The sequence below is a fragment of the Moschus berezovskii genome, chromosome 7 (genome assembly GCF_049115385.1).
Source record: "Moschus berezovskii isolate FMDL1 chromosome 7, NW_MosBer_1.0, whole genome shotgun sequence".
Taxonomy (NCBI): Eukaryota; Metazoa; Chordata; class Mammalia; order Artiodactyla; family Moschidae; genus Moschus; species Moschus berezovskii.
Genome location: NC_142466.1, coordinates 12,913,543 through 12,936,089, shown reverse-complemented (window position 1 = coordinate 12,936,089; position 22,547 = coordinate 12,913,543). Strand labels below are relative to the sequence as shown.

Below are 22,547 nucleotides of genomic sequence, written 5' to 3'. Positions count from 1 at the left end.
CCGGAAGCAGGAGGAAGCGTTTGCGGTCTGTGAGTGAGAGCATGGCTTCGCCTTGCAACACCGGGTAGTATTTTTACAAGTTTGACAATTAAGAAGCCGAGCTGCCTTCTCCCCGTGTGTCTGCCGGCTTCGAGGTTGGTAATTCCTTTCCGGGGTGCAGAGCACTGTACCCGCAGGAAGGGGGCGGGGGGCTTTATGCCCCCCTCCCACCAAGAATTCCCAGTGCTAAGGCACAGGGCTCAGGAGGGAAAGAATGACTACCAGCTTAATTCGTTCTGCATTTTTCCGTCCACGGAGATGGGCCCTGCTCCGCTCCCTGGTCCTCGGTGCTCTGCTCGCGGAGGGCTGCGCTGCGCTCAGTGCGGGCTCCGCGAGTGAGGACCGACTGTCGGAGAGGGAGAAGGACTCGCCCGCGGCGCGAGGCCCGGCGAGGGGGCCGGAGCCGGCAAGCGCTTCAGCGCGGGTCCCTTGGCCCGTCTGCCCAGAGTCCTTGTGCCCAGACTCGCAGAGTATCGTCCACACCTCGGAGGAATTCGTTACACAGGACGAGGGGTGACTTTTCCGGTCCCCTCCCTGGTTCTCTCTCTTTGCGGGTTTCTTGACTAGAAGATTTGGGGGCCCACTGTTCTTTCAGCCGTCGTTGGTTTTTAGGGCTGGCGTCCGCCGAGGCTGATTTCCGCGGGGTCCCCAACGACTGCACCAGCCAGAACCGAGATTGTGGCACCGCCTTGCGCTCGGCTTAATGCAAGCCCGCTCCGGTCCCACCAGGAAATCCGGAGAACCCCACACGGAGAGACCCTCGCTGGTGTCACTGTGAATCCCATCGTCCGCTGCTTATTAACTTCTTTTTCGGGGAACTAGGGTTCCGACCCCTTTGTCCAACATGTCCCGCCTATAAACCTGTCTCTAAGGTATGGACCGGCTCAAGTCCCAGAGGTCTTAATGGAGCAAGAAAACGCATCTTGTTCTTGCGTCCTGGAGATTTTATTTTTTTTTAAGCGTAAAGCACATTTTAGTAATTATTATTTCTCTAAAAATCTCACCACTTGACTTCATTAGACCCAGACTCCTAGTAAAAGAGGTCAAAGAATTTCATAGTATTACATTTTCCTTGCAGACTATGGGAAAGAAAAGCAGAAAGAGGACGTGAATGGGGTTGGGCCATATCCCAGGCCAATTCAGAGCCTTCTCCTTAAAAATAGCCAGGAGTCCGAACCTCCAAGCACAACCGCCCCCCTCCCCCGGCCCCCCTTCCTAGCGGCCTCCTGAACGTGGGAGAAGCCTGGGAACTTAGCGGCAGCCGATAAACCTCCTCCATCCCGCGGGCCAGCGAGGCCTTGAAATGCTCTCTGCTCCTGGCAACGGCGAGCGGGCCCCAGCGGCTCCCGCCTCGCCCAAGGGAGGGAGGGGGCGAGCGAAGGAAGGAGGGAGGGAGCGAGGGAAAAAGAAACACCCTAAAAGAGCGGGCGGCTCGCCAACCACCCTCTGGACCGTCCTTGAGCTGGGCCCTTTGGGAAGAAACTTGGGGCGCTGGGCCCAAAGTGGGTTACACAGAATACTTCGACACAAAATTCTCTGTCCCAGGAGCCTTCGTAGAAGCAAGGAAACTTTCATGGACTCCTGGGCTTCAGCCCGGGGGTTGGGGGTTGGGGGCGGTGAGGTGTGGGGTGGGTGTGGGGTGGTAAAGGAGCTCTGTGGCAGGCCTTGCCTGGAGCGGCCCCCTAGTGAATCCCGGCTGCCTCGAAAGGAAGCGCTTAGAAAAAGCATGCTCTTCCATCAGGGGTCTCACAACAGCCACATGCAGCAGGGACTGCTAAGTGACCCCTCCATTGCGCGGGAGACTGGGGGTGGGGGGAGTGGGGCGAGGCTCGCCGCTGGTTACCCGGCTAATGCGACCCGCAGCACGCGCTCTGGCGCAGCGGCCGACCCGGCACTGTGGAGGTAGCCTGCGTGGGAGCGGCCGTGTCCTTGGCTTTGGGGAGGACGCCCAGATGGCCGCTCCGCCAGATGCTAAGCTCCAAGGTCCAGTCTCGAGGTTCATCCCTTTTCGCCCTCTGGGGGTCGCGCGCGCGGGAGGCAGCTCTGAGACTTGGGGCATCGCTGGAGCCACAAATTTCCAGGGAGAAGAGAGATGCCGACGCTGCTTCCTGCTCGGCTGAGCTCAGCCTTTCAACTCCTGAGAAAGCCCTCGTAGGCCCCTGACGCAGGCCTTTTTCTTCGTGGCTTTCTCGCTCACTCCAATGGGAAGGAGGACCCGTTTCAAAGAGCGCAGGGACCGTGTACCCTTCTCGGCTGCATCTGAAAGTGCGCTGGTCGGAGTGTCCCCGCGAAAGCGCCTTTCCCCAGGTCCAGCCTCGGGGATCCCCAGGACCCCCCTCCCCGCCCCCGCTTGAGTTCCCAGGCCTGGGATCTGCAGCGCCAAACTCTGCAAGGCGCTGGCGAGGAGTTGGGGGAAGCTGGAGAAGGGACCTACCCCTAGCACGCCACTCTCAGCTTCCGGGGCTCGGAGGGACCCGGCGGGCAGCAGCCCAGGGGGCGGCGTCGGTTCGTCTAGCCTGCGCGCAGCCCTTCCGCCCTTCTGCTGGGCACCTCAGTTTTCTTTTTCGCCTGAGCCCCTCTAGATCTCCGCACCTTCAGCTCAGGGAAGAGACTTCCCCGCGCAGCCGCGCTCAGTCCTTCCTCCGGGATTTTCCTGAGAATCCCCACGAGTTGGCCACGATCCCTTTGGGGGTTTCCTTTCAGCCAGCCCCAAATCCTAGCCTGGTTCTCGGCGCCCGGATCGCCCTTGCTCAGGCCGGGAATCCAAGACCGATAACCAACTGCGGAAGCGGGTCTCTCCTTGTACCCTTACTTCGGAGGCGCACAGGTTGCTTGCAGGGAGGTATCCTGCCCCCCTCCCGACGCCTCCAATCTGGCATGAGAGACCTGCGCTAGGGATAGAAACACGACCTTTGGCGGGTGGCGGGTGTTTAACCGAAAGCTTGAGAGCCACCGGCCGGCTGTTATCTGGAGCTGAAGGCTGCGGTAATCGATGGGTTATTTTTACGCGGTAATAGGGCCCTGTGATTGCTCTATTAACCTTTAGACCTGTCTGAGGGACTCTCCGGCTCGCAGCCCCGCTGCGCTGGGGCCTATAGGCACTGACGCCGACTCCAAACTCAGGCCTGCCACCCTTCTCGCCCGGCTCGGGCGGGGTGCTGAGCCCCTGGAAGAGTCCTCTCGTCGGAGAAGCCCCGCTGGATTGCCGAGCTCCCCGAGCCCCTGATACGTCTCTTAGATTAGTGCGGCGGCGCCGCAGGCTGCAGAGAAAACGGAAAAATCTGAAGGCAGGAGGCCGCAGGGGCTGGGAGCTTCGCCTTGAAAGCGTGGACTTTTTGCATAAACACAAAACTGTAGGCAGGAGCCTCACGGACTCCCCTGGCCACTGCGAGGGTGAAAGGGAGGGCGGGTTAGGTCTCCGCGCGCCGATTGAGGAGGCCCATCCAAGTTGGGTGTCTCTTCCACCTACCCGGGAACTTGGACTACGAGGATCCCCACTACCCACTATCGCCCGGAGCCTTGCAGCCAGCCGGGGCACTCCCCGGTGACCTAGTGCCCCACACCCGAGCCGGGGTCGTTCCCAAGAGGTCACCTTCCCCTTCTCAGCCCCGCCCCTCGCCCACCGCGTCCCTAACCTCCGCTGGAACCCGACCACCAGGAGGCGCGGGGAGGAGGGACTAGGTGGAAGGCAGGAGAGGTCTCATTAATAAAGCTGACCCAGGGCAAAACCGCAAAATCGAATCGACCCCAGGCAGGGCGTGAGGTGGGGTGAAGCCCCGCGCCCGGGCGGAAGCACTTTGGCGTTTTCTGAGGCGATCCCAGCGCCTGGACTTTGCCTGCTGGGGGAGTTTTTTCGAACAGCCCCGCAGCCCGGCGCCGGGTGGAGGTGCAGCCGCCTCGGCGCACCCCCCCGCCCCCTTCCCTTGCACGTGACTCCCGCGGGCCAGTCAACGCCGGCGAGCCGGGCGCAGGGGCCAGGGGCTCCGCGCGGCGAGCCGGGGGACTCCGCGGCGGCCGGCAGGGAGGCTGCGGGAGCTCTGCCGCCGCCTAAGCTGCCGCGGCGCCCGGGGGAGCGCGCGCGGGCCTCCAGGAAGCTCGAGCCCCGGCAGGTACGGCTTTTCCCATCCCTCTCCCGGCTATTTCTCCCTAGTCGCAGAACCCGATCTCCTCCGTGCGGGCTTGCCTGCGAGTGGAGAGAGGTAACTAGCGGGTGGAAAGGAGACGTCGGTCATCCCGGGTCCCTAACCTTGCTCAGAGCCGGATCTCCTTTGGCTTAGCAGTTTCTTTAAAGCTAAGTGAGATTTAGGGGGAAAGTGGAGAGGGATCTTCTACGGGCTTCTGGATTCTTTCTGTGTGAACTTGGACGTTTTTAATCCCCGCCCCTCGTGCGGATTTCCCAGCCCTTGTCTGCACCTCGCAGGACTGGGCCTTGGTGGCGATGATGGCCGTGAGAAATCGCCCTGACCAACTGACCCGGGACCGGCCGCCCAGCGGCTCTAACACGGAGGACTGTCGCCTATGGGCGGCAGGGTGGCGGCGCAGCGGGGCCTCAGGGCCCGGGGAGGCGCTCAGAAGTCGGGAATGGCTGCTGAGCGCCCGCTCTTTTTATGCCTCCCAGTCTTCCCATCCGGGGTCCAGCGAACTAAACGCCCCTCGCGAAGCTAGCAACCCCACCCACCCACAGTGCTTCTGGATGAGATTAGCTTGGGTGGGGTGGGCGGCGGGTAGGGAAGGGTGGGAACCCGCGGAGAGCAGTGATGTCCCTCAACTGGCCAGGGCTAGCTACCCCGTCCACGAAATTCTGTCGCTTGACTTTGGGCTGGGGGGTCATCTAGGGGAGCAGAGGATGCCCAGGTGGTGAGCTGCCACCCGGCTGAGAGAACGCGGGGCCTTGGGGTTGGTCGCAGAGGGTGGGGAGGGACCCAAGGCTCGTGGGAGCCCGGGCCAGCGCTGCCGGGAAGGTTGGGGAAGCGCCTCGGGGAAGTATTTCCTGTGTTTCTCAGAAAAGGAACTGCAGCCTAGAGCAGGTTAGAGGCTTTAAAAGAGAGAAAGTTTTTATTGGTGATCCCCACCCACCCACCCCCACTTCTGGATCTCCACGTCCCCCTCAGCGATCAGGTTCATTATTACCGGCCAGTGTGTGCGTTCGGGTGTGACAGCTTTCTAGGCAGCAGGCCGCGGGTGAAGGCGCCAGCAGAACAGAAGGAGCAGGAGTGACTGTAAATGGAGGGGAACGTTAGGGCGCTCTCCATCCTCCCGGCTGGCAGAGATTTATCAGAAAACGGCTGCGCACTAACTCTGTAAGGAAAAAAAGCATTCCTGTCCGGCCTGTGAATCGGGGGTGAACTGGGATGAGTGATCAGGAGGAGAGGGAAAACTGGGCGCAAGTCTGAATCTCCAGCGGCCAGACCTTTCCTGCCATTCTCAGGAGTTCTCTCTGTATCTTCTCCGGGCGGCCTGCATCGGAGTCTCAATTACAGAAACAAGCAACAGTCTCTTAAAGGGAGTAGTTAATTCCTTGTCTTAACAGAAGGGTCTAGAGTGGTATTTTCTCCACCTTCTATTGTTCAGTAATCCAACTCTTAGGTAATGTATCAGCCATTTTAAAAAGGCAGAGAATGCAGTAAAGACGAATGTTAGACTTATGGCATTTTCAGCGTTTACATTTTAAAGCTTGTTAAGCTAGCATCTGTATGTATATTGGAAGTTGGATTACAAAATTATAAATCTTCCTTTCCTGCAGCTATGTGAGAAAAGAAGTGTATAACTTTTGTTTTAGAACTGAGGGTGGTATTCCAGAAAGTTCAATGAAATAGGTCAACTATTGGATTTTAAAATTAAATACTGAATATTTTATTAAGGTAAACCTGTGTAATTTACTTATTGAAGCCTAGGTATTCCTTTAGGTATTAATTTTTTGTGTTCATTTTTGAAGGGGAAAGTTGATGATCTCAGGTCAGATTTTTTAATATCCATCCTCTAACTAAACTTCTTATTGGAAGGAAATGTTCACCAAACCAATAATTTATTGGAGTTTTGAAAGCAAATAATAAACCATTTAAGAGTTAACATATGACTATATAATATAATGCTATCCCCTTATTATTAGTGATATTGTAAAAGTGATGAAAAGCATTATATATTATATTAGAAATTCCATTTCCAGAACTTTTTACTGGAATAAAGATGACCATTTATTATAGTACATAATACATCGGAAGCACTTTCTTTTGATACATTAGAAATCTGTAATAGTAATAATAGCCAAGTATATAGAATTTATAATCCTCACAGTGACCCTACAAGATAATTAATTACCTTTAATATTTGAATTTTTGCAAATGAAGAAACTGAAGCATGGGGGTTAAGTAGTGTGTCTCCAGTCATTCATTTAGTAAGTGGCAGAGCCTGGATTTAGTACATAATTCAGTTAATAACTCCATAAGTTTGCTATTGCAATAAAAGAAAAAAACATTGTTAAGAGTAGCTGCATTTTCTGAAGGAGAAAAATGGACATGGACTGGACAAACTTAAACTCTGGAGTCTTTCAGATCTTGTCCCCCACCCCTTATAATTGTACTTTGATCTTAGAGGAGTTTTAAAACTTTTGCATGCTTCAGTTCCGCCTTTTGTAAAATGAGGAGAGAAACTTCTACTTAGTGGAATTGTGAAGAAAATGACCTGGAACCAAGCAGGTGCTTCAGAATGTAGCATGCTTAGTTTTTATCGGAAAAATTGCCTGGTGAAATCAAACACAGGATGCAAGGAAATAATCAGGTCCTACAAACTGTTTCTGTCTCCCAAGCAGTCTCATTGGTGTTCTGATTCCATACGTGGCTGGACCTGTGATTCCATGTAAAAATCCAATCAATGAATTGGAGATCCAGTGAGTTCTGTAGTTCTGTAAAGTGATTGTACATTTCTCTCACTTTTCTCATCTTAATATCTAGTCTGCAAAATCTCCAAAATAAAACTATTTGTAAGAAACGTGTATCTTGTCTAATTTGATGTCCACATTGTATAGTTGTATAGATAAGAGTTCACAAACCTTTTCACTGAGATTTACCAGACACTGTGTTCATTTATAAATATTTAGACTCTGACTCTAGTTTAAAAGCAAAAAAAAAAAACAAAAAAAAAACCAAACAAACAAAAGAGATTGCAAACAAAATTTTCTTAGGTTGCTGGGTTTTTTTATTTTATAAAGTTTGTCCTTGTCTTCCATGGGCAATCTAAAGTTCTTTCGCAGTCAGGATCAGTTGGGGATAGGTGGGGGAAGAAAGGAGTTGGGGAGAGATTTCTTAGATTTCTAGGCTCTTCGTGGAAACCCGAAACCCTTGGTCTTTTAAAATACTGTGAGAAGAATATGCTAGAAATAAGGTAAAATTAAAGTCCTTCCTGACAAGCAATACAAAAAAGAAAAACGCTGATCGAGATCACAACCAGTAATTTACACGCCCAATAACTGGAGAGCCCTACGTCTCTAAAGCGCCCCTCCCCGAGGCTTCCTTGCAGCAGGCAGAGCCCACGGGCCTCTGCAGATCAGCTTTCTGAGGAGCTGGGCCTCTGAGAGTGGCGATTTTGTTTGTAGGGCAAGAGAAGCTACCAAGCTTAGGGGAAATGAACCCTGAAAACACTGGATGACCTTGTTTCCCTCTGTCGTTCCCTCTTTAGACGCGGCTATATCTCGGAGGAAAGGAGCCGGCCCGGGCCTCAGCCTTGGAGCCAGCCTACCGCACCCTGTGCCCCAGGCCGGGGTGTTCTGACGACGGGCCGGCCCGCGTCACCCTGCAGGAGCTCCGCGCCCAGGCGCCATCCCGCGCCTTCGGATCCTCTAGGACCTTTAGTGGACTCGCCCCCCACCCCCCAACTCCACCACCAAGGGGAACTACCACAAATTCAATCTGGGATTTTCCTGAGTAAACCAGAACCTCAGAGTCTTTTTGCTCAACGCTGGATTTAATATGTATATATTTTTGAAGGATTTGTGTTTTTTTTCTAACCTTTGATTTTTGATCTTTGGGTTTTTGGACAACCCCTCCCCTGTACGTTATTCGTTTTTTGTTTTTTAATTTTTGTGTTACTGTTTCCTCTCTCCGCATTGCTCCTTGGCCCGAGGACTCGGACGCTGCGAGCGCGCGCGGGGCGATGTACCAGAGCCTGGCCATGGCCGCCAACCACGGCCCCCCTCCCGGGCCCTACGAGGCGGGCGGCCCGGGGGCCTTCATGCACGGCGCGGGCGCCGCGTCCTCGCCTGTCTACGTGCCCACGCCGCGGGTGCCCTCCTCGGTGCTCGGCCTGTCCTACCTCCAGGGCGGAGGCGGGGGCGCGGCCTCCGGGGCCGCCTCGGGCGGCAGCTCGGGAGCCGCGCCGTCGGGCGCGGGGCCCGGGACGCAGCAGGGCAGCCCAGGCTGGAGCCAGGCGGGAGCGGAGGGAGCCGCCTACACCCCGCCGCCCGTGTCGCCGCGCTTCTCCTTCCCGGGCACCACGGGGTCCCTGGCTGCCGCCGCCGCCGCCGCCGCCGCCCGGGAAGCCGCGGCCTACAGCAGCGGCGGCGGGGCTGCGGGCGCGGGCCTGGCGGGCCGCGAGCAGTACGGGAGAGCCGGCTTCGCGGGCTCCTACTCCAGCCCCTACCCCGCCTACATGGCCGACGTGGGCGCGTCCTGGGCCGCGGCCGCCGCCGCCTCCGCCGGACCCTTCGACGGCCCGGTCCTGCACAGCCTCCCCGGCCGAGCCAACCCCGCCGCGCGACACCCCAATCTCGGTGAGTGCTGCATGCCGCGCGAGTACCCGGGGCGGGAGCAGAGGCAGCCCTGAGCCCTGTTTGGGGCGTTCAATTTTTCACAAATAGGTTGGGGTGGGGGCAGAAGATAGAAGCGATGCGTGAGTTTCCGGGGAAAGCAGACTGGGAGACCGAACCGGCGGCCAGGGTGATGGTGGCGGTGAAGCTCACAGCTCCAAGGAGCCCAGATTCTGTTCAGTGAGATTGGGCCTGCCCTCTACATCCTTTTCTGAGCGGGAGAGACGACTGCAGGGTGGCAGGGGCTGGGGGGAGCCCTCCGCGCGGCCTCCGACGTAGGATGTGTCTGGGCCGCCGTGCACCCAGGCAGCGCCCATTTTTGGGTGACTGGGGAGGCCACCGGGCGCCCCTGGTGTACAGCGCCGAGACCACCGGGTTTCTTCTCCCACCTCCTCTCAGTCCTCCGCAGGGAACTCATTCCATGGCTTGGGCCCAACATCTTCTGGCCCCATTTGGCGGCTCAGTTGGAGGATCCCTCTGGGCGGTAGATTTTCCTGTTGGGTATTTCACACCGGGAACAAATGAGGGACCCTCGCAATGGAGAGGGCTTCCCTGGTGGCTCAGACGGTACAGAATCCGCCTGCAATGAGGAAGACCTGGGTTCGATCCCTGGGTGGGGAAGATGCCCCGGAGGAGGGCATGGCAAGCCACTCCAGTATTCTTGCCTGGAGAACCCCCATGAACAGAGGAGCCTGGCGGGCTGCAGTCCGTGGGGTCACAGAGAGTCAGACAGGACTGAGCGACTGAGCACAGCTATGGAGATGGGTTGAACTGGGACCAGTGCCAGGGGTGTGGCTCTGGGTCATATCTCAGGGCCAGAGCATATTGTGACCTTGGGCTGGTCGGCCAGACGGAGGTGCCCAGGGCTGCGTTAGAAGCGGTCCCCAGGTGGGTGTCCTGGCACACAGGTGCTTCTTTATAACGCCCACCTGTGGAGACTGTGCCGCAGGTCCACGTGTTCAGCCTCCTCCTGTCCCTAGCGCTGGGGTTAGAAGTTATAATTGTAGCGGGCACAATGTTATAGTTCCTTTGAATGTCAGACGTGACAAGGACAGCACATGTGTACCCCTTGGCCTGATTTACAGATGAACAGAATGAAGTCCCAGGAAGGGCTTCCGTGCTGAGAGGAAAAGGAAGTGGCACCACTAATTCAGAATTCAAATGTCCTTTGGTCCTGTGGAATTTCAGGAAGGGATAGACTTGGGTTTGGATAGAAGTGGCTTTAGAGGGGGAGGGGAAGCCCAGACTTGAGAAATAAAGTTAACATTTACTGACTGCCTACTAAGTGCTAAATCCTTTCACATTTGTTCTCACTTTGAAGAGGAAAGCTTTGTCCCTCTCAGGTTTCCAGTCTTGGGCTGGCTCCAAGAAGGATCCAGGCTTTGAAGGTTTAAAATTATTCGCTGACCGTGGGTGGCCTAGGAAGGTCCTTAGGGGTGTCGGACCAAATACACATCTTAGGTAAACTGATTAACCCAGTTTCCCCCTCCCCCTAATGGGGGAGCCAGACGGCACCTCCCCCCATCCCCAGGGAGATGGAGCCCCCTCCCCCAGGCTGCTAGCCTCTGGGAGGACCTTGAGAGATTGCTTGGCAGCATCTCCATACAATGGTAGTTGGAGGTGGGCGTACTAGGGGTGGGGCCCTCCAGCCTCCCATTCTTGGAACTCTCCTGAGTTCTCTCTAGAACTCATTCTAGAACTCCCATTTTAAAAATGAATGGTTCACATAGTTTTACTTCTTTAAACTTGGGAGTGGGCTGGAGAGATTGCTTCCTAAATCTTGGACTGAGAATTTGGTGTTAAAAGAAGAAAGAGAAGTCTGAAATCCAAAGATGGGGGACAGTTTGTGGTCATGAGAATTAAAGCTGCAGCAATGTTAAAAAAAAAAAAAAAAGTACTGTTTAAACATTAAAAAATGTTAAAAAAAAAAAAAGTGCACCCTGTGAGCATTTAGATTCAGAAAGGTAACCCCTACCAGGCAGGAGGAAAGTATTGGAGTCAGTCAAGTTTCCCGAATTCCATTGTCAGCAAGCTGACCTTTAAAGATGGCATCCTTGCTGAGTAGTGTGCTTTGTGCTGTGTCCTGCTCGTTCAGCATGTCCCACCTGAAGACAGCCAGTGGGTCTGGCCAAGCAGTTGGATTTTCTCTTCTGTGCACAGCCAAGTGTTTTAAGTGGTCAAGTTACGAAAGGGTCCATGTTATCTGTGTGAGGGGAGGAGGCATGTTGAATTGGTTGGCGTTCACATCTCCAGTATGTTCTCCAGTGGCGCTTCTATCAAAGCCAGTTAACAGCAGCATGTGTACATGTGCTTTTTATATGCTCCTCCCGCCACGTGAGCCTCCCTGTAAATGCCTTGTAGCTTTAATAAGGACCATCACTTGCATGTTAACCGGTGCTGAGTGGTAGAAGGATGAAGACGGATTCCACATTTTTTGAGAGCTTGCTGTGTGGCATGAACCCCAGGTCCTAAGACCCAATGAAGGGCTTCCCTGGTAGCGCAGCAGTAAAGAACCCGTCTGCCAATGAAGGAGACACAGGCTCAGTCCCTGGGTGGAAAAGGTCTGCTGGAGAAGGGAATGGCAACCCACTCCAGTATTCTTGCTTGGGAAATCCCATGGACAGAGGAGCCTGGTGGGCTACACTCCGTGGGTCACAAAGAGCCGGACAATAAAATGACAACAGCCCAATACAGTGTGGGGGTGTGACAAATGCAAATCGAGATTCAGGTCCAGGCGCCCCTGCGATCTTGGGCAAAGTACTCACCTCTCTAAGCCTCCTCTCTTTTTCTGTAAAATGAGATGATTGTAACTCCTTTTAATATTTTATTAAAGTAGAAAAATACTGTAATGTTTGTGAAGTACTTGGCCTCGGCATCTCAGAAATGATGGCTATTTTATTAAACAGTCACTCGCTATCATGCAGAGGGACCAGTTCTGATTTTCTCAAGACTGGGTTTTGTTTTGTTTTTTTTTTTTAGGATTGGGAATGTTTCGTGCTAAACCTAGGAGAGGCCCTAACAAATGGGGATGGTTGATCACCCTAAAGACACACGAAGGCCAGTGAGTGACTCAGGGAGCTATGGCCATGAAGTGATAGCAGAGGAGAGATGACAGAGGTGTGCCTCCCTTCTGTCTAGGAACCTGGAAGCCTTCACCAGGGTGGTACTGTCTGCACTTGGCATTGAAGGGTAAATAGAACTTTACCAGGAAAAGTGCCTGCAATTTGAAAAAAAAGATTAATAAAATATATGCCCTCATTTACAAGTCGCATAGCCTGGTACCATGGAATAATACAACCCAATTTGGTTTTTGTTTGAATAATATATTTATCACTATAGGTAAAACCACACAGACTAACTCACCCTTCACTCAGAAACTGTTTTCAATTTCAGTGAGGAGAAAGAAACAAATACTTTTATTTTCCATGAAGTATTAAGCGTTAATATTAACAATAGTTCACATCGTGCCAGAGTTCTTCTTTTTTGGTTATTGGAATAAGGGAAAACCCAAAGTAATAAAAGCAAACAAGGGCCTTTGTAGAGCTCTGGACTTCAGGTGGAAGGAATTACTCTGCCTTGACTGCAATGTATATAAACTTTAATTCATTCCAAGTTCAATATGTGCGTGACACACCATTGAGTTCATGAATTAGGCCACACTAATGGAATTGTATGACCTTACTGAGGCCAGGCACAGAGTCTCACTTGTGTTTAAGTGCCTGGTAGAGGCTGGGCACTTAGCAAATATTTCAGTGGAGATCCAAGAGGGAGTTGCCACAGTCCTCTGCCCAGGTCAAACCACACACTTTGGCTGCTGAAGAGGCCAACTGGAGGGCCATGGGGAGGAGTAAGTCAGGTGGGAGAGGGTCCTTGAAACCTTGGGAAACCACTGGAACAGTTTCGGGTGGAGAAGTCTCAGGGTGGGTAAGAGAAGTTTAGAGAGAGAAACTGTGTACAGGTATCTAAAACGCAAGAGCCTATGGCCTTTAAGAACTTCTCAGGTGGCCCAGTGGTTCAGACTCTGAACTTCCACTGCAGAGGGCATAGGTTTGATCCCCGGTTGGGGAATAAGATCCCACACGCCACACAACATGGCCAAAAGGTTTAAAACAAAAAAATCTGTGGCCTTTAAATGTGTTGCTCTATGTGAGCAGATACTAGGCTTGAGAAGAACACTTTCACACATGGGACTGTAGGTGTTGAAATGGAATGTGGGCACTGAAAGTTCTTAAGGATACACTGCGTGACCATCTGCCAGTGGAGCTGTGTTCAAGGGCTTAGGTCCATGTATGTGTGCGTGTGAGTTAGCTGTGGCAGGATGATATAGCTGTCTCCTTGGCGAGAACCCACTCACAGCTGTTAAGTAGGGATATCCATTTGTCAGAACTCATGGGCAGGTACTAATAGAATGGGAGCATTGAGAATTCCCTGGTGGTCCAGTGGTTAGGACGCCATACTTTCACTGCCAGAGTGTGGCTTCAGTCCCTGGTTGGGGAACTAAGATCCTACAAGCTGTGAGGCCTTGAATAAAAAATTAAATAAAATGGGAGTATATAAAATAAATTGCCAAAAATAAATAAAATGGGAGTATTTTATTGTGTGCACATTACACCACAATAAAGTTGATTTTTGTACCAGTTAATGCTTGTTAAGACTGAAAAGGAAACTGGAAATTACATGTAAATATATCTTAAAATAACATTGTGATAGATGTTATTGGAAAGCTATGGAAATATATTTTATGATGGAATAATAATTCTTTTGTGTAATAGAAAAGCAAGTGATTATATTTTTAAAGGATCTCAACAATTTAGAATCATTTTAAGGGTTGATTAAAAAAAAAATAACGATACAACAAAATGCATGTATAACACTCAGTGTTAGCCAGAGATTTCTTTGAAAGCTTTGTTTTATTCGCTGTATTCTAAGAGTTTGTTTATGGTGTCGGTTAGTGAGTTCCACAAACCTACACCATAAACAAAAAACTCTTGGAATCTTTTGGTAACTGCTTATCAACAAAGCCAGTTGCTTTCTGAGCCAGTTCATTTATGTAGAGAACTCTGTGAGATAGACTCGTGAGTAGCTTGTTTGGCTAGAGAATGATTCGTCAGTCTTTGAGAAACCAAAGTTGTTTAACTTTCCGGTTACCACCCCGAGCAGGTCAGTCAGAGCTGGGGCTGGACTGTGGTGCTGACTTGAGAACCAATTAAATGGGGAAGGTGTGTGTGGGGGAGCCAGGGGTGTGTCACTGCTTCTAGTAAGATTTGTCACCTGCCCAATTGTGTCCCATCGAAAGGTCAAGCCACATTTGCTAGGTACTTTCTAAGCACTCAGGTAGAATGATGCACGGGAGACGGTTTTAGATAACACTTTCTTTGGTATCCCTCCCTATTTTTTTTTTTTTTAACCTTAAATGAGCTAAGAAAACAAACATACTGTGAGGTGGGGAAACAGGAACTCTGATACCTGTGGATGGAAGTGAAAATTGGTACAACCTTTATGGAGAGCCCTTTGTGATGTCTGACAAATTACAAAACTGATACCCTTGACCTGGAAATTTAACTTCTAGAAATTGATTCTGCAAATATAAGGGCATATGTTAGTTGCAGTGCTGTTTGTCATTGGAAATAATTATTCCAACCAAAATTGGAAGTAATCTAAACGTGCATTATTAGGGGACTGTTTGCCTACATATGGTGCATACAAACAGTAGGATATCTTGTCAGTGTAAAAATTTAGGAAGTTCAAAAAAATTAACACTGTTTAGAAAAAAAAAGAATTGCTATTCTTTGAATATGCAAAAAGCTCTCCAGAAAAAGTTAGAAAGTTCATTATGCAACGAACTTAAAATAATCTTGGAATCCTCTCCAAGACATTTATAAGTGCAGGATGTGTGTGTATTTGTATTTTTTAAAAAAAGCACAAGAAAAGATTATGTACATTTGAAAATGTTTAATTTCTCTGTGGAACTATTCACAAGGAATTTATAACAATGCTTGCCCATTGGGATGGGGGGCGAGGGGAAAAGGACTTTCACCATATTTGCCTTGGAACTTTTTGAGTTTTTAACCATCTTAACTGTTTTTCATTGTCATTTTTGAGCTTTATTAACCCATTAAATAACAAGAAAACACATTTAACATCCAGGGAAGTTAAAGTGAAAGTTTATTTGTTTTGTTTTTTACCATTTTGTTGTTGTTCAGGGGCTAAGTCACGTCTCTTTTCGACACCATGGACTGCAGCATACCAGGCTCCTCTATCCTCCACTATCTCCCAAAATTTGCTCAAATTCATGTGCATTGAGTCAGTGATGCCATCTAACCATCTCATCGTCTGTCGCCCCTTCTCCTTAGCCCCTCAGTCTTTCCCGGCATCAGGGTCTTTTCCAATGAGTTGGTTCTTCAGGTGGTCAAAGTATTGGAGCTTCAGCTTCAGCAACAGTTCTTCCAATGAATATTCAGAGTTGATTTCCTTTACCATCTGAACCATTTTTAAGTGTACTGCTGCTGCTGCTGCTAAGTCACTTCAGTCGTGTCCGACTCTGTGTGACCCCATAGACGGAAGCCCACCAGGCTCCCCCGTCCCTGGGATTCTCCAGGCAAGAACCCTGGAGTGGGTTGCCATTTCCTTCTCCAATGCATGAAAGTGAAAAGTGAAAGTGAAGCGCTCAGTCGTGTCCGACCCTTAGTGACCCCATGGACTGTAGCCTACCAGGCTCCTCCATCCATGGGATTTTCTAGGCAAGAGTACTGGAGTGGCTTGCCATTGCCTTCTCCGTTTTAAGTATACAGTTCAGCAGTATTGTTGTATGTGAATGCTCAGTCATGTCCAACTCTTTGTGACCCCATGGACTTCAACCCACCAGGATCCTCTGTCCATGGAAGTTCCCAGGCAGGAATACTAGAGTGAATTGCCATTTCTTCCTCCAGGGGATCTTCGGAACTCAGGGATTGAACCCGCATCTCCTACATTGACCGATGGATTCTTTACCGCTGAGCCACCTGGAATGCCTAAGTTGTTTTTCAGTTCAGTTCAGTTCAGTTGCTGAGTCGTGTCCGACTCTCCACGATCCCATGAATCACAGCACGCCAGGCCTCCCTGTCCATCACCAACTCCTGGAGTTCACTCAAACTCATGTCCATCGAGTCGGTGATGCCATCCAGCCATCTCATTCTCTGCCGTCCCCTTCTCCTCCTGCCCGCTTAAATTATTGTAAAACAGATTTTCAGAATTTTTTTTTTGTCTTGCAAAACTGAAACTCTATACCCATCAAACAGCAACTCCAAATTTCACCTCCCTACCGGCCCTTGGTAACTGCCTTTCTGTCTCCATGATTTTGACTACTTTAGATCCCTCATGTAAGTGGAAATCAAACAGTATTCATCTTTGTGTGACTGGCTAATTTCACTCATGGTCTTCCCTGGTGGCTCAGTGGTAAAGAATCCACCTGTAATGCAGGAGATGCGGGTTCGATCCCTGGAGAAGGGAATGGCTACCCATTCCAGTATTCTTGCCTGGAAAATTCCATGGCAATTTACAAAATCCATGGGATCACAAAGAGTTGAACCCTGAGTAACTAATAGCAGCAGCAACGGAACGTCCTCCAGTTTCACCCATGTTGTAGCCTGTGATATAATTTCCTTTCCTTTTAATGCTGAACAGCATTCCATTGTGTGTTTTCATCTGTCAGGGACACAAGTTGTCTCCTCCTCTTGACTTGTGAGTAGTGCTGCTGTGGACATGGGCATGCACATGGAACCTTTCTAATTTTGAGTCATGACTGTATCACCAGTTAAAAAACACTAAACCAATTAAAAATTTAAAGACACATAAGTACTCATGAATTAACTTTCTGAAAGTCTCCCTTCTTTAAAAAAAAATAGGGTTCTATATTTAGAGTTTAATGCACAGGAAAAGCACTTTAAAACATAAATTGTTGTTTATTGAATGTGGCTTTTGATTTTTGCTTATCCAACAGGTGATTGCTTTACTGAGGGGTCCAAAAACCCTTATCCAACCCTCAGTAATGTCTTTTGGAAGCAGATCTCAGTCCGCAATTGTCAGATACCACTCCCCGACCCCCGCAACTGACGTGACTTTCTAAGATGCCCTCACTGGTACATACACTGGCCACCATTCTTGGTGTGGGTACTTCTCACTCAGATTATATTGGGGCTAGAACCAGAAAAACTAATAACCCAGGGCAGTGATGGGATTGTGTTAGAAAACCAAATTACCTTCCTCCAGGGCAAGGTGAAAAGTGAAAGTGAAGTTGCTCAGTCGTGTCAGACTCTTTGCAACCCCATGGACTGTAGCCTACCAGGTTCCACCATCCATGGGATTTTCCAGGCAAGAGTACTGGAGTGGGTTGCCACTTCCTTCTCCAGGAGATCTTCCTGACCCAGGGATCGAACCCAGGTCTCCCACATGGTAGGCAGACGCTTTACCATCTGAGCCACCAGGGAAGATCCAGGGCCAGGTAAGTAAGTCTTTTAACCACTTCTTTTCAGCCTGTCCTTTTAAGACATTTAAGGTGTACTGAACTTAGAGCTGAAGCAGGTTGCAAATGTTGTTGCTTCTGTTTGCTTAAGAAAGAGAAAGGACCCCTGGTTTTTCCATTGCTTTGCTCTAGAAGTGGGCAATTCTTCCAGGTCCTGGGATACTGTTGTTTTAAGATCTTGAAGGGGCCTTTTGGACATCCAAAAGTTTCTGTCTGCTGGTGACTTCTTTGACCTGCAGTCCTGCGTAAGTTGCGGGTGATAAGTCTCTCTCGTGGCTTGGAAAGTATCACTCTGTTTATTGCCCTGCCACGGCCCATGAAGTGGTCTCAGGTAACACTCTCCAGGCAGGATTATTTAAATGTTTTATTGGGTAATAATACTATTCTTCTGTTTAGAGCTGTTCTTCTGTTTCTTTCTAAAGAAGGTAAGGGAAGATAATATGAATGGGGTTATAATAAGAGTAACCTCTGAAGTATTTTAATTTATACAAAAGAATTTTACAAGTTTGGGTACATTAATGTTTGGAAACCAGCTAACAACATTTTAGGGATAGGAACCTATATCTTGTAATACACACACACACACACACATACAATGCCTTTATCATGCATATGGGGCTTCCCTTATAGCTCAGTTGGTAAAGAATCCACCTGTAATGCAGGAGATCCCGGTTCGATCCCTGGGTTGGGAAGATCCTCTGGAAACAGACATTGCAACCCACACCAGTGTTCTTGTCTAGAGAATCCCCATGGACAGAGGAGCCTGGCAGGCTACAGTCCATGGGGTTGCAAAGAGTTGGACATGATTGAGTGACTAAGCACAGCACACAGCACATTGTGCATATATGCAAATAAGCTGAATCCATTCCCTGAGGAAGTTGTCAGGTGAGAGGGACTTGTAAGTTCTTCTTGAGAATTAGATACTGTGATCTCCATCTTGCAGAAGAGGAAACTGGTGCTCAGAAAGATTAACCTGTCCCAGTTCTCTCTGGTAGCAAACAGTAGGTCTGGCTTAGAACCCAGGTAAGTCTCAATTTCCAGGAACATGCTTTCTCCCCGTTTGCCACCTTCACTTGCCAAGTTTAAGGGCGCGCATCCTTTCAGATCCAGAAGGTCTGCAGTGGTCAAAGGCCTCAGGTCAACTTCAGGAGTGTGTGTTACTTTGTTCTCCACCTGCCCTGTCTCCCCACCGTGGCTTCTCCCCTGTGTTTCCCTGTTTCCAGCCGCTGTCTCTCCATCTCACTCTGACACTGCAGAACTCGCTATGCCGGGAGTCCCTGCCTCACAGCAGCTTCCTTTCAGCATCCTGATTTGGGTGTGTAGAGAATTAAAAGAGAGAGTGCCCAGAATTGAGACCCTCCAAACTAGAAAATTCTTCTTATTCCTGCGGACCGTTGGCTACAGAAGAAGGGCAAAACCATATGCCTCTCACAGAAATCCCTTTCCTTAAAGAAAATTACAGTTTTATGTATTGCCTTTTCTTTGTATTCTCTGTATTGCCTCTTCCTTGAAGGTCAGAGCTGAGAAAGAAAGAGGGGAATCACAGTAATTATATTGGTTAGTGGACATGTGAATAGAGGCCTGGATCAAGATAGTGGATAACACCCTAGGCTGGAAAAGCCCGTGGACTTGGTCTGAGCTGATCACAGAAGCCATCAGTAGAAGCTTTCTCGTTTCTGGCAGGGGGCCTAGGGTTTTATCTATTACCGCTCTGTAATCAGAACTGAGCCAGGATATTCAAGCCTCTTATCTGAATGAAGGGAATTGGGTTTTCTGGCCTTCAGTACTTTGCGAGAGCCCTCAGATTGCCTTCATGTCTTTAAATAATCTTTTTTTTTTTTTTTTTCTGTCAAAGGAGACAGGTAGCCCATTCCATTTGGTTCACCCTTTGCAAGTGGAATGAACAAAGAAAGCAAGGCTGTCACTCTGTGTTGAATCGTCATAGATTGACTTTATTTTTGGAGGATGAGAAATCAAGGAGTTCCCACCAGAATTTGGTGGGAAGTTTTGAGGATTATTAAGCTACAGGCTTTGAGATTCCTCAGTCACGGATCCAGTTTTACTTCTTAAAATTGAATTCGGTCCTTAATGTATTTTTTTGATCTTCCTTTTTTTCTTACTAGTTTAAATCTCTATTTCTACTTCTAGAAATCCAGTCAGACTTTATCAGCGCGATTCAGTATTGATCGATAGCAACTGGTGAGCAGGTTAATTATAATCGCAGAATAAACGCTGAAGTCTCAAAGTTCACCACTTTTGCAATGTTTCCAAACCCCTCGGGGACCATGCCAAGAGACTCTCATTGACACACTCAGAGCAGGTGTGGGAGTTTGAACCCAGGCAGACAATCCGATCTGATTCAAGACAACCCAATTTGGCTTCTTATCTGCAGCTTTTCCTATCTTATGATGTCTGTCATTTCAGATTTAAAACACAGTTCAGTCAATTGAGCTGGGAAATGGCAAGTTACATTTTCTTCTGATAAAAGTTTTCAAGTTGCTCTTTTATCAGATTGGGTTGAAGTCGTATGTGTTTCTGTCAAGGTCTGCAATGACCTTTTCAGATATTTTATCAGGTATTAGGTGGGGAGACCTTTTTTTTTTCCCTTCTTTCTTCGACCCAGCAGAGAATGACCTGACTTCCAAGATCATAAATCAAACCAGGTAAAGAGAGGCAATAATGCAGGTTACCCATCAAAATTGAGTAGGCGGGGAAAACAAACAACAAATAAAACCTTTCGCTAGCATATAGAGAGAACTTAACTTGACCCTAAATGAAGAATGTGGTTCTCTCTGAGTATACATTTAATAGGGAAATACTGCTTATTTGAGAAAAGAAAATATTTTCCAGGTCAAAGATGGCTTCAGAAAAAGGTGTTTTGTTTTTTTTTTCCCCAAATAGTATCACTAAAACTTAATTATTTTTATTTTATTCAACAGTGTGTATTTACCATGGAGAAATGAAAAACTCTTATAAACCAGTGCACAGAGTTTGTAATCTTACCATCCAAAGATAACCACTGTTAGGCATTAATCCTTGACTTCTTAGTTACCATATACAGGCATGTGTATATCTATATATTTAAACAGTCATAAAAAGTTACTGTTTAGTTATTTAAACATTGAAGAAAGTTTTTATAAGATTAGTGACCCAGACTGGCTCCTAAAGACTGATCCCTTAAATCAGGGGTCCCCAACCTCTGGGACCTAATACCTGATGATCTAAGGTGGAACTGACATAATAATAATAAAAATGATTATTTCCATAAGAATAGACATAAAGTGCACAATAAATGTCATAATGCGATTGAATCATCCTGAAACCTTCCCCCTACATCGTCCGTGGAAAAACTGTCTTCCACGAAAACAGACCCTGGTGCCAAAAAGTTTGGGGACCGCTGCTTTAAATAGAGGAAAACTGGGAAAATGACTGAAAGAATGGGCAGTAATAGCCAATCAAATGGGAGCAAAGTTTTCAAATCTTACAGTATGTTATGCATAGCCCTTTTAAAGGTAGGGCATTTTTCTAAGTTTTAAGTGGCTGCCCTCTTGAAGTGAGGTGACCAGCGACAGGACGTGTTGATTTTCGAGGCTCTGACATGTGGGAAATATGAGTGTGCTGCTTTCAACCCGCTTTTTAGAAGGGGAGGTCATTGAGATGAAAGCACATCAGTCTGGCGCCAAGGGTCCCTGCGATCCTGTCTCATGCTCTCATCTTCCTGCTGTGTGACTTTGGACAACTTACTAAGCCTCTCTTAGTTTGAGCGTCTGCATTGTCAAGGTTAAGAAGTCAGGCCGAGCACAGAAATAGTGAGAAAAGGGTATTTAAAAATCCAGGGTCTGGGGAATTCCGTGTCAGTCCAGTGTTTCGGACTCCAGGCTCCCAATGTGTGGGGCCCAGATTCAATCCCTGGTCAGTGAACTAGATTCTGCATGCTGCAACTAAAAGCCCACGTGCCACAGCTAAGACCCAGCACAGCCAAATTAAAAAGACACGGAAACCCTAGTCAGGGAACTAAGATCCTGCAGGCCGCGTGGTGGAAAGAAATAAATAATCTTAAAAAATCCAGGATCTGATGGCATCATCCTTGACAATAGTTTGCTGGCTTTGCCTTTCCTCACAGCAGTGGTCCATGTAATCTTCTGAGCTTGCTGGGCATCCATTCCATTTCATTCATTCTGGTAGTGTAGGTTTCCATGACTGTGTGTGTGTGTGCTAAGTAGCCTCAGTCATGTCCCACTCTTTGTGACCCCATGGACCATAACCCACCAGGCTTCTCTGTCCATGGGATTCTCCAGGCAAGAATACTGGGGTGGGTTGCCATACCCACCTCCAGGGGGTCTTCCCGACCCGGGGATCGAACGTTCGCTTACATTCTCTTGTGTTCTCCTGCTTTGGCAGCCAGGTTCTTTACCACGAGCGCCACCTGAGAACCCCATTTTAAGCAATGGTATCTGAAATTTCAGGTTTGATGGGTTAATTTTATTTTTTCTTATACAAAATCAAACACTTTAGGAAAAGGTAAAAACATCTGTGGGAAAGCGTGGGTTAAAGGACTCCAGTGTTGGGGTCTCAGTGTGTTGTTCCTTTGGTTTTGTTTTTCTGTTGTTAACGAAACCCATTGCCTGAGGTTCTTGGAGACCTGCAGAGGGTAGAGCTCTGTTACCGACACCAGTACAGACACATCATTTGTCTCATCAGCCAACCAGCCAACAGATTTTTTTTTTTCCCTGCTTCCTGGGAGCTGAGCACTTGTTAGGCTTTGGAGATTGAAAATGAACAAGGTTGTCTCTTCATCCCAACATCTTACCATCTGGCAGGGGAGATTAAAAAAGTGAGGGTCTCAGTGTGTGGAGAGCACACTGAGATTTACTCAGATTTACTCAGCGGGGTAAATCTGGGTTCCTCGAGAGCCCAGGATGCTTAAACTGGTAGAGACCCGCTTCCTGCAGGCCTGGACTCCTACAGGGGGTCTGAAAAGAAGTTTAGGAGTTTGCTGCCTGTGAGGAAAGGACGTGGTAAGCTGAGGCTCTTGAGTTGGCTTTTCTGCAGTGTTGAGGGTGAAGCGTGGGGAGCATGCAGCCAGCAGAGGCATCTGGAGAGTTCAGACTTGGCCGCGGGAAGGCAAGACTTAGACGGTGGAAGGATTCAAGTAGCATTTTGGATCTCTCACTTTGGTTATAGTGTAGACAGGTTAAAATTAGTGGC

General features: G+C 49.0%; 1 protein-coding gene across 2 annotated transcripts in view; it reads left to right on the top strand.

Annotated features, from left to right (window-relative positions):
- The first annotated feature begins 8,187 nt into the window (after positions 1–8,187).
- Positions 8,188–22,547, top strand: part of GATA4 (GATA binding protein 4) — a 48,337-nt gene continuing 33,977 nt past the window's right edge. For both annotated transcript variants that reach the window (XM_088837648.1, XM_055427929.2), the window contains exon 1: positions 8,188–8,803. In XM_088837648.1, coding sequence (XP_088693774.1) covers positions 8,188–8,803 — 616 coding nt within the window. The remainder of the gene's footprint in view (positions 8,804–22,547) is intronic.